Source organism: Danio aesculapii, chromosome 16 (genome assembly GCF_903798145.1).
Source record: "Danio aesculapii chromosome 16, fDanAes4.1, whole genome shotgun sequence".
Classification (NCBI taxonomy): domain Eukaryota; kingdom Metazoa; phylum Chordata; class Actinopteri; order Cypriniformes; family Danionidae; genus Danio; species Danio aesculapii.
Genome location: NC_079450.1, coordinates 38678490 through 38694203, shown reverse-complemented (window position 1 = coordinate 38694203; position 15714 = coordinate 38678490). Strand labels below are relative to the sequence as shown.

General features: G+C 37.4%; 1 protein-coding gene across 1 annotated transcript in view; it reads right to left on the bottom strand.

Moving 5' to 3' along the window:
* Window positions 1–14592, bottom strand: part of LOC130243116 (uncharacterized) — a 126075-nt gene extending 111483 nt beyond the window's left edge. Inside the window, 4 exon segments of the mRNA XM_056475174.1 lie at window positions 3387–3653; window positions 10559–10765; window positions 12837–13169; window positions 14569–14592. Coding sequence (XP_056331149.1) covers window positions 3387–3653; window positions 10559–10765; window positions 12837–13169; window positions 14569–14592 — 831 coding nt within the window.
* Window positions 14593–15714: the final 1122 nt, after the last annotated feature.

Genomic DNA, 15714 nt, shown 5'->3' with positions numbered 1-15714 from the left:
TTAATGATCTAGGCACAAAGTCTAAAGCGCATGGCGCAAAAGCATTAAGGGTGTGTCCAAGTACACTTTTGCTATTTTAAAGACTGAAAAATACGCTTTGGGCCGCGGCCCATGGTCTAACAAGGTTGTGCTTATTCTTCAAATGAGTTATGGGTGTGTTTTGAGCATAATGTTCATTAAAACAGAGTGTCATCTCCCATTCCCTTTAAGAGTCAGTTGCCATGGCACATTTGCTATTTACATGGTAGATTTTGTAAGTAGAAAAAATGTATGATTTACAAACGAGAAAACAGTTAAACAACCCATCTGCAGCATAAGGTTAGAGAACGAGCCTCCTCCGATCGGCTTCTTTACTTTCCTTTTACCTTGCACTCCACTAAAGACTATTAGCGTACATATTTTACTTTGTTTTTTAAGTGCAAAGATTTGTTTCAAAACTTTCTAAATTCAATTCTAATTTCTAGCAAATGAATAAGTGTGAAATAAGTATGGTTAAAAAACAAAACACACGTCCTATTCTTATTTCCCATATGGTGATGCATACGTCTCTAAAACCCAACAGGTGGACAAATCTAAATTTGTTTTTATAAAAAACAAATATAAATATAGCTGCAAGCAGCAATTGCTGGCCCAAGCAATCCAGAGGCACAATGACAAAGCAGTCCGGAGGCCATGAGCAGCAAGCTCTACAGAGAGCACCAGATCAAATGAAACAATGAGTTTTGAATACATTTGAAGTTCATTTAACTGGAAATGTAAGCAAAAACATAAGAATATGAATAATTTATTGGTTTATAATTTCTGACCAGTAGGTGGCGCTGTTACCAAACTTATGTGATGTGATCAGTGTGAGGTGACAATAGCCCCTTTCACCCATGTAGACCTTTCCGACAATTTTCTGGAAAGGTCTGTTTGTGTGAACAGGCCCTTTTTGAAAATACTGATAAATTCGTTCCGGCAATTTTACGGAAAGAGAAGTTGTAACATTACCGGCAATTTGCTGGAATGCTGCTCTGTGTGAACGCAGAAGGAAGATTGCCGGAAAGAGCGCGTTCACATCTAGAATGAGCTGACGTAAGACATCTACTTTAGCCAATCAGAACACTCAAATGCATTCACATTCACACTGTTTATGAAATTAAAAGCCTTAGAATATTTTTTCTAGAGACATTTAGCTACTAGATGTTTGATAAAATGCTTATGATAAACCACCGTTTGTTTACTTTTAAGCTCTGTTTCAGTTTCTTAACGCGTGTACACGTGGAGCAGCCGGTGAACACCAGCACACACACACACACACCTATTATGTACATCTCGACATGCGAAAGTGTTCCTCTATTTGTTTTTCACAACACTTATCCATCCACATAATTTGTAATTCTGCCTTTGGATGTCTTACAAAGCTTTAAATAAAAGTGAAACCATCAACAAAAGGCAGACCCCCTTCTGTATACAAATACAAGCGCAGCCGTTTAGAGCTCATTTCTGGTTAATGATGTCAGAATTTACCAGTATTTTGGAATGTATGTGTGAATGGTCTTTTCCAGAAAAATCCCAGAACATCCGTGCCTGTATGAAGACCTTTTTTACTAAATTACCGGTAAAGTCGTTCCGGACATTTTCCAGCTATTTACCTGTATCACTGTTTGAAAGGGCCTATTGGCACACATTAAGTTTTGTGTCAATATGTCTAAGCACTGCAGAGTTACAGCCTCAGATGCAGTTTAGCATTGAACCAGCACATTTGTTGGTGCAGTAAACAAAAGCCGTATTTCCTATCAACACTTTTTTGTTTGATTTGATTTATTTATTTATTTTCGAACAGAAATATCATGCATAAAATATCTTTAACAAAAAATACATTTCAACATGGTCGAAAATGGAGCGGGATGAAGCACAAGCTTATTATTTTCCCACCCTATTACCACATACATCATCCGTCTATTACTTAAACTTATTTCTTCTTTTACTTATCTCTTCTTTTTACATGAGACATATTATATCCTTTCGGCATTTTTGACAAATTATATGTTTGAATTTTCCAACAAGGTTTGAAGATCATGCCAGTCAAATTTGTTGAAAATTGGAGCAATGGCCTAGGAGGAGTTTGAAAAAGTACGGTATCAAACAAAACGGACAAGTTCGGCAGATTATGGCATAATTCATATCTGCATTGTCGGCTTGACCTAAGGAATAATTTAAGACCAATTTCATCAAAATGAGCATATGCAGTCAAATGTTATTACCGAATTTGTGAGTTTCATTATTAATGACTAATAAATGTCTAATAACTCCTGACCCATAGGTGGCGCTGTCACTAAATTTGTATGGTGTGATCAGTGTGAGGCAGCAATGACAGACTTAAAATTTGGTGTCATTATCTTTAACTTTCGCAGAGATAGTTAGAACAAATTTCCAGAAAATAATGTAATTTAGCAGTTATTTACATTTAAACTGTGTAAAAAATAGCACAATACCTATACACAAATTATTATGATATATGCATTATAAGAAAATGTAAATCTATTAGCAATATATGGTGCATTCCTATTATTCATATACTGTATTTTTCATTTACATATATTATATTTATACACTAAAATCTTTAGATGGCCACAAACACTGATGTACTGATGTCTCTCATCAGTATAATTAACCTGAAGACAATCAGTGATACTCGTGCATTGCAACGTCAAAAATAATCTGCTCCCATTACAATCAACAAAGCTGTTTACTCTGAAACACAGTTTGCAAAGTACACTATAACTTTGTACTTAGTGATTTTTTTCAGACAACAGACAACATTTCCACCACCACCATCACAGCCAGTGTAATCTACCATTGTGCACTCCGTATATTCCACTATGTAAAATTCTGTGTTTATACAAATGGATACTTTATGTATGCGTGCAATATTTATTTTGGTGTGTGTGTGTGTGTGTGTGTGTGTGTAATTGAACAGAAGCACTGCAGACTAAATCTAATGCATACGGCATTGGGCTGCGCCGCCACAGGCTCTGTGTTATATTAACACTGACATCAGTGTACTGGGACCCACAAGGCACAATAACACCCTCTAACACACACATACACAGAACAATAACAGCCTGGAGCCAGGGGGAGGCAGAGGACAACCTACGACACACATACACACACGTACGCATTACACAAATATATGTAGAGATGGGGAACGAGAATTAGAATGGAAAGACAGCAAGAGGTCAGAACGATGTGCTGGAGAATGCGGGCAACAGCAAAAAAAAAAAAAAAGTCAAATAAATGGTTAAGGACAGGAAGTGATGTCAAGGGGGGAAGGTGGAAGAGTAGAGTAAGTGAATGATTAAATAAATAAGTGAGACAGAAACACATTGACCTTCCCTCTCTACCTGTGCTTCGTTCTCCTTCAGCAACCGCTGTGTGCGCACTCCTCCCGGGTCATCGGTTAAATTCAGCATTACTATGCTCTTCTTTTCCCAGCCGATGAAGGACCCGTCGGTCAAACCCTCCACCACCGACAGAAAGTCCTGGTAGCCATGGTGACGGGTGGACACCACCGAGAAGGCCGTCCAATCATACTCCTCCAGTACCTCAAAGATCACCTCCAATTGGAGTGCGGTGGAAGAGCTGAACTGCAGGAAGATTGAGCCGGTCTCCTGCGGAGTAATTAAGAAGGTTAACGGCCACATTTCCCAAGACACAACACATTCCGTTTTTTTGTTTTGTTTTTTTGAGGAAAAGATGGTTTAGTTTTTGTACCTCTATGATGACCCTTTCCTTTTACTCTTTACTTTACTCTTTTACTTTTGTTGATAAGGAAAGGGTGTTGTATGCACTCCACTAAAGACCATTAGCCAACATATTTAAGTGCAAAGATTTGTTTCAAAACTTAATAAATTCAGTTCCATTATCCAGCAAACGAATAAATGAACAATATTAATGAAGTGTGGTTAAAAAACGCATGTCCAAACACATGTCCCGTTCATATGTCCCATATGGTGACGCATACGGCTCCAAAACCCAACAGGTGGACAAATCTAAATTTGTTTTTATAAAAAACATATATAAACATAGCTGCAAGCAGCAATTGTAGGGGTAAGCAATCCAGAGGCCATGAGCAGCAAGCTCTACAGAGAGCACCAGATCAAATGAAACAATGAGTTTTGAATACATATGAATTTCATTTAACTGGAAATGCAAGCAAAAACATAAGAATATGAATAATTTATTGGTTTATAACTTTGGACCAGTAGGTGGCGCTGTTACCAAACTTATGTGATGTGATCAGAGTGAGGTGACAGTAGTCCCTTTCACACATGCAGATCTTTCCGGAAATTTACCCTTTTCTGGAAAGGGATCATGTGTGAACAGGCCCTTTTTGAAATTACCGGTAAATTCGTTCCGGCAATTTTCCAGAAAGAGAAGTTGTAACATTACCGGTTATTAGGCATGGGACGATAACCTTTTTCAAGGTATACCACGGTTTGGAAAAGTCAAGCTCCAAAATATTTTAAATCTTTGAAAAAATTAAATATATTGTGTTTAAAGTGGGAAAAGTTTTAGTTTTTTCCCCAGACATTTAAAAATTATTTATTTTAGAGCAGTAATCACAATACCGTGATTCCGTGAAACTGTAATATTTTTATCCAAGGTTATCATACCGTCAGAATCTTACACCGGCCCATGCCTACCGGTAATTTGCCGGAATGCTGCTCGGTGTGAACGCACAAGGAAAATTGCCGGATAGAGCATGTTCACACTTATAACACGCTGACGTGAAACGTCTACTCCAGCCAATCAGAACATTTAGATGCACTCAGATTCACAATGATGACCAAAATATAAGCCTTTGAATATTTTTTCCTTACACATTTAGCTGCTAGATGTTAGTCAGATAACGTTTCTAAGTTCCTTCTTAAAGCCAACTGGGGAAAAAAATGATAAATAAAATGCTTATGATAAACTGCTGTTTGTTTACCTTCAAGCTCTGCTTCAGTTGCTTGACGAGTGTGCATGTGATGCAGCCGGTGAGGGCCAGCACACACACATATTATGTACCATAAACCATCAACAAAAGCCCGACCCCTTCTATGTTTACAAATACAAGCACAGCCGTTTAGAGCTCTTTTCTGGTTAATGATGTCAGAATTTACCAGTATTTTGAAATAGATGTGTGAATGGTCTTTTCCAGAAAAATTCCAGAACATTCTTGCCTGTGTGGACAGCGTTTTTTTTTTAAGTTAACGGTAAAATCGTTCTGGAACTTTTCCGTATATTTACCAGTATCACTGTGTGAAAGAGGCTACTGACACACATTAAGCTTTGTGTCGATATGCACAAGCATTGCAGAGTTACAGCCTCAGATGCAGTTTAGCATTGTACCAGCACATTTATCGGTGCAGTAAAAAAAAAAAGTATTTTACCATATTCACTGTTTTATAAACAATTTATTGAATCTGTTTTATCTCTCTGCATTGTAGCTTGGTATGGTAATATGAGTTTGGTAGATAAGAACAGGTTGAGTAGCCTTGTGAAGGTGGCAGACAAGATCATCGGTTTTAACCAAACTGGCCCAATGGTAATTTACCATTATCATGTGTTAAAGAGAGCTCAGGGTATCCTATGCACCCCGGATCCAATGCACTACTACTGTTGGTTTCAGCTGCTGCCATCAGGACGTCGTTTTAGAGTTCCTTTATACAGGACAAATTAGAAATTCTTTTATAATAGTGGCCATTAGGTCATTAAATGAGCCCAGCGGGGAGGGAGATGCACCTAAAAAATGACGTATTGTATGTTGTGTTGTAATATTTTGTTAATGTGTACATGGAGCTTCGCCTGTGTTATGGCGCCTTGCTGCAATTTTAGTTAACCTAAACGGATAATAAAGTTAAGTCTGAGTCTAAGACATTGTGGGAACTACATTTCTTATGAACGGTTTCTAATGTGACACTCCACTATCGTAACAGCAGACAGAGCTTTCCTTCTGCGGTGCAATTAAGAGGAAACATAACTGTTTTCTTTGACTGAAGAGTATTTAGTGCCTCCATAAAGCATCATTGGAGTTTCTTATGAAGAGTTTCTGAGATATGCAGCCATTGTGGGAACAGGAGGGAGGCACTTCAGTGACTCAAACTGATTTATTCGCAATGGCATGAAGTCTGGAAGTAGGTCCAGGAGCATGTAGGACTCGATGCAACATCATCAAAAGGATTTAGTCCCATTTAAATATCTGCAAATGAAAAATTGTACATCCTTTTGCTTTGGCTGCTTTTGTATTATGCTAAATGCGGAGACAAAAAATGAAAAACCCACACCGAAGCACTTGAGTGTACACAAGAGGGGAAAAAAAAGCAGACTATATGGCCTGTAGGGGTAATGCATGAACCTTGGCCTTGCTATTTACCCAAATGGATGTTAGTAATGCCATCCCTTCCTACAGTTATCGGAGTGCCCTGATCAGGCCTCGACAGAGACGACGGCACTCCTATCTCTGTCCGTTTAACGCTCGTCCTCAGGCGGTACCATTAACAAACAATGCCCTTATAGCACTGCAGCAAGCCAAACACCATCTAGCAAGTGTTAGAGCTCATTAACACCAAGAGCTCGCAGAGAGCGATGTTTGTGAGGAATTTCTACAGTCCGAAGAAACACTAATATTGAAAAAACTAAATAAAAACAACACTGTCAAATAATTCAGTTCAGCAAAAGTGCATCTGAAACGGGTCTGTTCAGAGAAATCCTATGTGGACCGGTTTTATTATGCTATTAAATGGCATAGACAGTGCAGTTAATCAGGAAAAAAACACTACTCATTTCAAGAGAGCAATACTTCAGATACAGAATCAATCGTTCTGGCTGGGAACAAGAGCTTTTAAGGGATATTTGACTTAGTGTTTGCTGACACTAGCTTAAACCTCACAGGGTTACAGGAAATACTTCAAACTGTACACGTTTCTGTCTGTAGACTTTGATTCCGTGAGTTGGCACCAGTCTATATTGGAAGATTTCTGCCTTGAAATCCCAGTGAAATCGATGCAAGAATTTGAGCCAGATTCATAGAACTGCGATTATAATCTCATTGTGAATAATCACTGGTTGATTTCTAATTGATATCCACTTAGAGTAAGATCACATTAGTGAAATTTAGGTTGTCAATAGTGTAGCAATGCATAAACTAAGGCTCAGACACACTTTCAATCCAATAAGCTTACAGAGATAAGGCAAGCTCACACTACATGACTTTTGGCTTGATTTTTACCTTTTTTAAACAGATTTCAATGGTTTTTGACAAAAAAAAAACAGATCAATGTCATCTGGTGTTCAGAGATCAATGCCATCAATCAACATTGCTCATTACATTTGAGCAGGTCAGGAACATAATCTGAGTCTTTTGACCAGAAACAGATGCTGCAGTATTTTTAAAATAGTTTTGATATTGTCGCTCCATTATCCCGAAATGTGTGTAGCGTAATGAAGAGAAAGAACTAATCCAGCCAATCTGAAGGTACATGGTACAATGGCCAGGACATACCAAGGCAACAAATGGCCATAGGGCAGCATTGGGTCATCGGTAGGTCCACACAGAATCCACAGATTTCTGCAGATTTTTAGCCCGTCATTGAGTCTATTTATTGTGTAAATGTGTGTATTTTTTTGGTTAGTTTTTAATTAATTTAAGTAATATTACTGACTAATTTGAAAATGCTCATATGATTTATATAGTTTGTAAATAAATCAATAATATAGTTTGTAAAGTAATTTTCTGCCCTTTAATAGATATATTATATGAGAGACTTGCTTTGTTTACCAAATAAGTGGATCTAATTGGATTTGTGTAAAGATTAGATAAAAGTTAAAAAGCTTTTAATTTTTTGTTTCATATATTAAGTTTTTAGTAATGATACTGCCAAAATCATTCGAAAAAAATCTGCAGATTGTTTTACAAAATTCTCAGCAGAAATAGCAAAAAATGTTCGCAGACAACGGTGAGCATATGTCAGGCTAGTTTTGTTTGTTCCATACATTCCTTCACATCTGAAGCAGTTTGCTTGATTTAGTATGTAAAATTGAAGCTCACTGTTGATTGAAAGGCAGCATTTTGATTGGCTGTTCAGCTTTGAATCAGAGACTGAGAAATTAAATTGATGACACTAAGCAAACAACTTAGAACTATACACTTAGAAATACACACTTGAAATTATAAGGTTCTATTTTGCAAAACATTAATTGAAGCAATGCTTTTCAAGAAACTTTAACAGATATTTATGCTTGAATAAATGCTTATATATTTAATTAATATTTCACAACTAATACTTTTTTCTAGTTCAAGTTAAGCATAAAAGGCATTGCTAAACATTTTGTCCAGAGCAGATGTTATTTGTATGTAGGAATATGGTAGGTAATTAATCACATTATTGCAGGAACCCTTAAGGAGTTTAAATCTCCTTTAGTTTAGACAGAAACAGCTACTGTAATTTCTCTCTAGAGATCAGTGATGGCTGGAATAATGAATTATAAAACACGGAAGCAAATTTTATTTATTTTTTCCCAACACTGCACTACTAGTGTCACTATTTTAAAAAAGACTTATTATTGATTAAGAATGTGGAAAAAAGTTATATATGAGATATTTAAATTACTTAAAAAATCACATTTCATCTAATTTAAAAAGATAGTTCATCCAAAATTGAAAAATCTATCATCATTTACTCACCCTTCAATTGTTCCAAACTAGTCATTTTTGGGTGAACTATCCTTTCAATGCCCTAAAAAGCCTCTAAATCATCACTTTAAAAAAAAAAGAGTGAGATGTAATTGAGCACTTCATTTAATAATTTATATCTTAAATCATTGGGTTCACAATCTTAACTCAACACCACTAGTGCCATAGATTTAAACTTGATATTACTAAACTAATGTTAAATCATCAGACTTAGGGCTCTATTTTAATGATCTAGGCACAAAGTCTAAAGCGCATGACGCAAAAGCATTAAGGGCATGTCTGAATCCACTTTTGTTATTTAAGATAGGAAAAATACACTTTGCGTGGCGGCGCATGGTCTAACAGGGTTGTGCTTCTTCTCTTAATGAGCTATGGGAGTGTTTTGAGAATAACATGCAATAAACCAATCAGAGTCTCATCTCCTATTCACTTTAAGAGTCAGTTGTGTCACGCCATGGCACATTTGTTATTTACATGGCGGACTTTTTGTCACTAGCAAAAAAACAGTTAAACGAACCATCTGCATCGCGAGAATGATGAACAAGCCTCCTCCATTCGCCCTCTTTACTTTACAATTAGTCTTTAATTTACTCCTTTACTTTTGTGGATAAGGAAACGGTGGAAACGCACTCCACTGAAGACATTCATTAGCCTACATATTTAATTTTGTTTGTTAAGTGCCAAGATTTGTTTCAAAACTATTTCTAAATTCAGTTCTAATTTCCAGCATATGAATAAATAAACAATAAAAACAAAGTGTGGTCAAAAAATAGTTATTTCCAAACTCACGTCCTATTCTTATGCCCCATATAGTGACGCATACTTCTCCAAAAACCCAACAGGTGGACAAATTTAAACTTTTTTTTATTAAAAAATATATAAATATGCATACAATAAATAATACTGCTAATAACAATAACATTATACAAATGCAAATTGTCATGAAAAAACTCAAAAAAGCCCCGACATGAAGGCGGCGTAGAGGCAGTGGTTTTAATATTTATGTAGAATAATATGTAACATTTTAACCCTTTAATTTTTTTATATGTAAAGATATTTGTGTATTGCTGTACATCCTGTGTGTATTAAGCAATGTGTATGTATTTTGAACCTGCATAGGCGCATAACTAACACGCTTAGCGCTGGACTTTAGACCAGCTTTTAGTTGGTCAATTGTACAGTTTATTTTAGTTCCTCAAAAAAGCAACATGTCAACAATGCACCTTAACACACCTCCTTTCTAGACCAGCACACCCATGAGTCCACAATGGATTTGCTATTTAAACAACATGGTGCAAAATGTGAAAATAAGGGTTGCGCTGGTCTGAATTTAGCAACAAATCGCGCCAACACATCATGCGCTTTATTGCGCTGGGTGTATGATAGAACCCATAATATCACTCATCATGGCCACTCAGATACTGATTGGCACTTTAGATTTGGAGTTTAACTTTGTGATTTAAAAAAAGTTTTAGCTTTCTAAATTAATGGTCCCTTTCCCAAAAGAAAAATAAATAAATAAATAAAGTCACATAATATAAATAAGGTGTCACAGAATAAGAATATGTGAATAACACAAAAATGACAAAAATGTCAGACAGAAGCTTATACAGTAACTCCACGTTGACAAAATTACAAGAAACCTTGTGTAGCAAAACAACAGTGATTCATGTAGCCTTGCAGTCCTGTAGAGTATATGAGCTAGATTTTAGTCGAGTCAGCAAAATTGCATGACCAACTGAAAATTCTTCTTGCGGAACTTGTATTGTATCTCACAAAGAATTTTTGTAGAGCAACAGAAACATGACTACATCTCAATTCAGTAAACGGCATTACCTGTGGTACCCTGCCCAGAGCTGCACCCCCTCCCACAGCAACAATGGGGAGGCCGGTCTGGGCTGAGACGAACTCTAGCATCGGGGCCAGGGGGCCGGTGGCAAGCGGGAGGGGTCTCTCATCCTCATACACAAGTCCCTGAAGGGGTCTGGCTGCCAGCAGGTCACACAGTTGAGAGAGCAGCGTCCTGGGACTGCTGTCATTCACCTGCAGTCAATTCAAATTCACTTCACATTCATGTTCACATTCACACCACATTGACTCCTGCAGTTATGAATGAACGCTCATGCTTAATTGCGCAATTTGTCTCTCCTTTTTTGTTCGCACTTCAGATCACAATTAAAAAAGCATTCAGGTAAGACACTGAAAGAAAAATCACCATCTACCCTTAAGGCAAAATCCTAGTTTTTTTTATTATTATTACTTTCATGCACCTGTCAATTTTGAGATTTTGGGCTTTTGGCTTTATCCAAAGGTGTTTTTTTCCCAATCAACAGGAAACAAAGTACACTTTAAGTCTGTTTTATAGCATTTTTCAAATTTGTGACTGTAGATTTCAATTACAAAACATGTTTAAAGGCTGTTTTCTCAAACAGTTTTTTTTCCCCTGCACTGAGCCATAAATCTCCACGTCAGCACCACTTTCATACACTCACTGGCCACTTTATTAGGTACACCTTACTAATCCCAGGTTAAACCCCCTTTTGCCTTCAGAACTGCCTTAATCCTTCATGGCATAAATTCAACAAGGTTCTGGAGGTATTCCTCAGAGATTTTAGTCCACATTGACATGATAGCATCACACAGTTGCTGCAGATTTGTCGGCTGCACATCCATGATGCGAATCTCCTTTTCCACCACGTCCCAAAGGTGCACTTTTGGATTGAGCTCTGGTGACTGTGGAGGCCATTTCAGTACAGTGAACTCATTGTCATGTTCAAGAAACCCATCTGAAATGATAAATGGCGCGTTATCCTGCTGGAAGTAGCCATCAGAAGATGGGTACACTGTGGTCATAAAGGGATGGACATGGTCAGTAACAATACTCAGGTAGGCTGTGGCATTGACACGATGCTCGTTTGGTACTAATGGGCCCAAAGTGTGCCAAGAAAATATCCCCCACACCATTAAACCACCACTAGCAGCCTGAACCATTGATACAAGTCAGGTTTGTCCCATGCTTTCATGTTGTTGAAAATTCACCAAATTCTGACCCTACCATCCGAATGTCGCAGCAGAAATTGAGACTCATGAGACCAGGCAACGTTTCACATCTTCTAATGTCCAAATTTGGTGAACCTTTGTGGATTGTAGCCTCAGTTTCCTGTTTTTAGCTGACAGGAGTGGCACCCAATGTGGTCTTCTGCTACCGTAGCCCATCAGCCTCAAGGTTGGATGTGCTGTGCGTTCAGAGATGCTCTTCTGCGTACGTCGCTTGTAACGAGTGGTTATTTGAGTTACTGTTGCCATTTTATGAGCTCGAACCAGCCTGGCCATTCTCCTCTGACATCAACAAGGCATTTGCACCCACAGAACTGCCGCTCGCTGGATATTTTCTGTTTTTCGGACCATTCTCTGTAAACCCCAGAGATGGTTGTGCATTAAAATCCCAGCAGATCAGCAGTTTCTGAAATACTCAGACCAGCCCGTGTGGCACCAACAACCATGCCACGTTCAAAGTCCCTTAAATCACCTTTCTTCCCCATTGTGATTCTTAATTTGAACTGCAGCAGATTGTCTTGACCATGTCTACATGCCTAAATGCATTGAGTTGCTGCCATGTAATTAGAAGTTTGCGTTAACGAACAGTTGGACAGGGGTACCTATTAAAGTGGCCTCTGAGTGTACACAGTACTTGAAAGTTATACAAATGGATGTTCTTACATATTTTGCCTGAAAATATACAACATTTTATTCTACAAACAATGAAAATGTCATTTGTTTCTAGCTGTATGTAATGAATTATGGAGTGCTAAAAAGAGATACCCAAAATCCCTTTTGTAAAACCCTCTGTCCTAAATACGTCAGCAAAAATTAAACAAGCAGGAAATGTATGCAAATCACTGCATATTTAATTAAATAAAGCTTCATTTGCATATTTAAGCATTATATTTTAGAAAACTTGTCAAACAGGAAATGTTTGTGATGCTTAATGCAATCAATCAACTAGAGAAGTATGGGCTTAACCATTAGTTAATTATATTACCCTGTTCACCTGCGGTGTCTTGCCTTTAATCAATCAATTCTGTTTTATTTGCATAAGCTCTTTTGGACTGACCTGGAGCCAGATTACATTTGCAGATCCCCACTGGGTAACGACGCTCTCTCCAAAGCTGCTGTGCACACGTCCGAAACCTGGGTACGGCACCCTCCCCGCAGCCGCGGCGGCCCCTGCTTCCCCTTGTTGAACCGTTGAGCCCGCGTGGATCACTGCGATGTTGAAGTGCATTGATGCCACTGGGTCCCGTTCACGCTCTCTGGGTCGGAGCAAGAGATGAGGGGAGGAGCTAGTCTGACCCGCCCATTCTACCAGGGCCAATAGCAGAGACAGCGTGGGTACTGTGACCATGGCAACAAACGAGGAGGCCAAACGAGAGGGCACAAAGAAAGCCTGAGGGAAACCACAAAGGAAAACGTTGATTAAAATTAAATCAATTTATTCCATACATTTAAGAGGGAACAGTTTTAATGACATGTTGAAGGAAATAAGCGATTTCAACAAGAGAAAGGAAGCGAGGTACATCAAGAGAGACGGCAGGAAAGTATTAGATGTGACAAAGAGGGAAGAAAATGAAATGGGCTTCATTCAGGCCACAGGCAGAAATGGAGCAGCACAGGAGGAAAACATAAACACAGAGAGAGGGCAAATGATAAATGGAAAAAAACAAACTGCATGTGAGCTTTGAGAGGCCCTTAACGTCCATACTGAGAGGACATCTAAAGCTATGCTAACTATTTAAAAAAGATGAATTATCTTTTCATTTAATCGCAATAATCAGGATTTCGGCAGTTAAATTTAAGACTTTTTAAGAAATTCTTAAGACCGTTAAGTATGAAATTTTAGACTCATAAAGGGCTAAAGGCTAAGGAATTTTTCAAATGGTCCAGATGGAAAAGATTTTTATTTGACCTATCCAAAAAAATTATTATAATTTAATACATTTAATAATACAATAATACATTAATAATAAACAATTAATATATTTTAGACTCTATTTCTTAGCTAAATATTTAAAATATTGTGTAAAATCAATCAAGCTCTCTTTGTATCCATACAAGTTTTTCCCAACATAAACTTTCTTTAAAATAGAAAAAAATTAACAAATGTTTTAAAAGTTTTAACAACTATAATATACTAAATGCATGCACAACAATCTGTCCAGATTGGTGTTCTCAGCAGTAAATGCATGGAGAACTTTTAAACAAATGTTATTGTAAGCAAAATACTTCAACCATTATCATAAATAGAGTTAAAAAATTACCCTTTTAAATAAAATTAGGATTAGGATTGTTGGTGATTGTGTGGGTTTTGGCCAGACTGGTTAGCAATACATGAGCAAAGGAAAATTAAGAGCTGTTTGAAAAAGATTTAAGACCTACAATACAATATTTCAGTAAATTTAAGACTTTTTAAGGGTTAAAATTTGGATTTTAAGATTTAAGACATTTTAAGATTTTTTAAGACCCCGCAGAAACCCTGAGTTATGTGTGTGTATTTTTATAGGTTTTTTTTTCAACACTTATCATTTACTTTAAACCGAGTGACATCAATTATTGCTGAAACTTTCAAAACTTTAAGTACCAACACAGGCATCACCATACCTGCCAACATTTGTCCCTGAAATACCAGGAGACCATGGGGCTTTGTCTGAGAAACTCTGTTGAGAACCAGTGGGCGGGTTGGGGGGTGTAGTAACTGTAGGCTATCAAGGTGTTAGAAACTGTAGCCTACCATGGGTCGCAACGATCGGATACTATAGCAAAGTTGACGACAGGGGTACAAACTGTACCAGAAAGATGAGGACTGGAGGCATTACGGGAGTTTTCTGGGAGAAATAACAAAACGAGAGGGTGGCGGGAGATGGGTCTGAAATATGGGAGAGTCCCGCAGGTATGGGCATCACCCAATTAGATTGCTTTATGCAAATATACAAGTGCAGACGTTCAGACACCAGAGAATAGTGGTAAGTCATAATGAAGCTTATTATCGCAGTTTGTGATTTCCTAGTACTTTATATACAACAACTACTATTCTATTGAGAATTTTTGTGTAGCAATCCAAGCTGGATGTGATTGCAGTGCTCCCCACGCATAGACTTTACCAAGTATATAAACGACTGGCCGAGTATGTTTGATTACAGTTTTATCAATATTAACCATCTTTTTACACTTTTTTTGTATCTGTCAAGATAACAAACATACTGTACATGTTCAATTAACCATTGGAAAATCTTCTCTCGCCCCATTTCGTAATGCTCATTGTATGTGCGCGAGAACTATCAACAACACTTCCTCAGACAGTCTAACATGCTCTGCGGAGACCCAAAGAGATGCGCCTTTTTGAGGCTTAAAAAAAGCATCCGGCGGGTGTTTGTAACCTCCTAAAGCATACGGTAGTCGACTTTTGCTTTCGCTTTCTAAAGTTTTTGCATTACTGTTATTTAAGACTAGAGAAAAAGTAAATAACAGATTCTTTAACCTAAATGATAAAAAAAAAAAGATTGAAGAGGACGAAATGACTAGCTAAACTGGCAGCAAGCTATATGTACATCATTAGTAATGGTCAATCAGCTCATTTGCCTTTTTTATTTAATATACACTTTTTAATTCTAATTATTAATAAATATTCATGTTAGAGATAGTCTGTTTTTATTTATTTTACCTGTAATTTATTTTTCGTTTGCTGTATATGTTATTCATTTGATGGTGTTGATGTATTACATATTTAAAATGCTATGGCAATACTGTACTAAATGTCATGCCAATAAAGCAACTTGAACTTGAAAGAGAGAGAGAAAGAGGAAGAGAAAGAGAGAGAAAGAGAGAGAGAGAGAGAGAGAGAGAGAGGGAGAGAGAGCAGCTGTGTGCAGATATGCATAAAAGAGAATAAAAATAAGATAAATATCGGATTTCAACAGCCTTTTTAAAAACTTTAA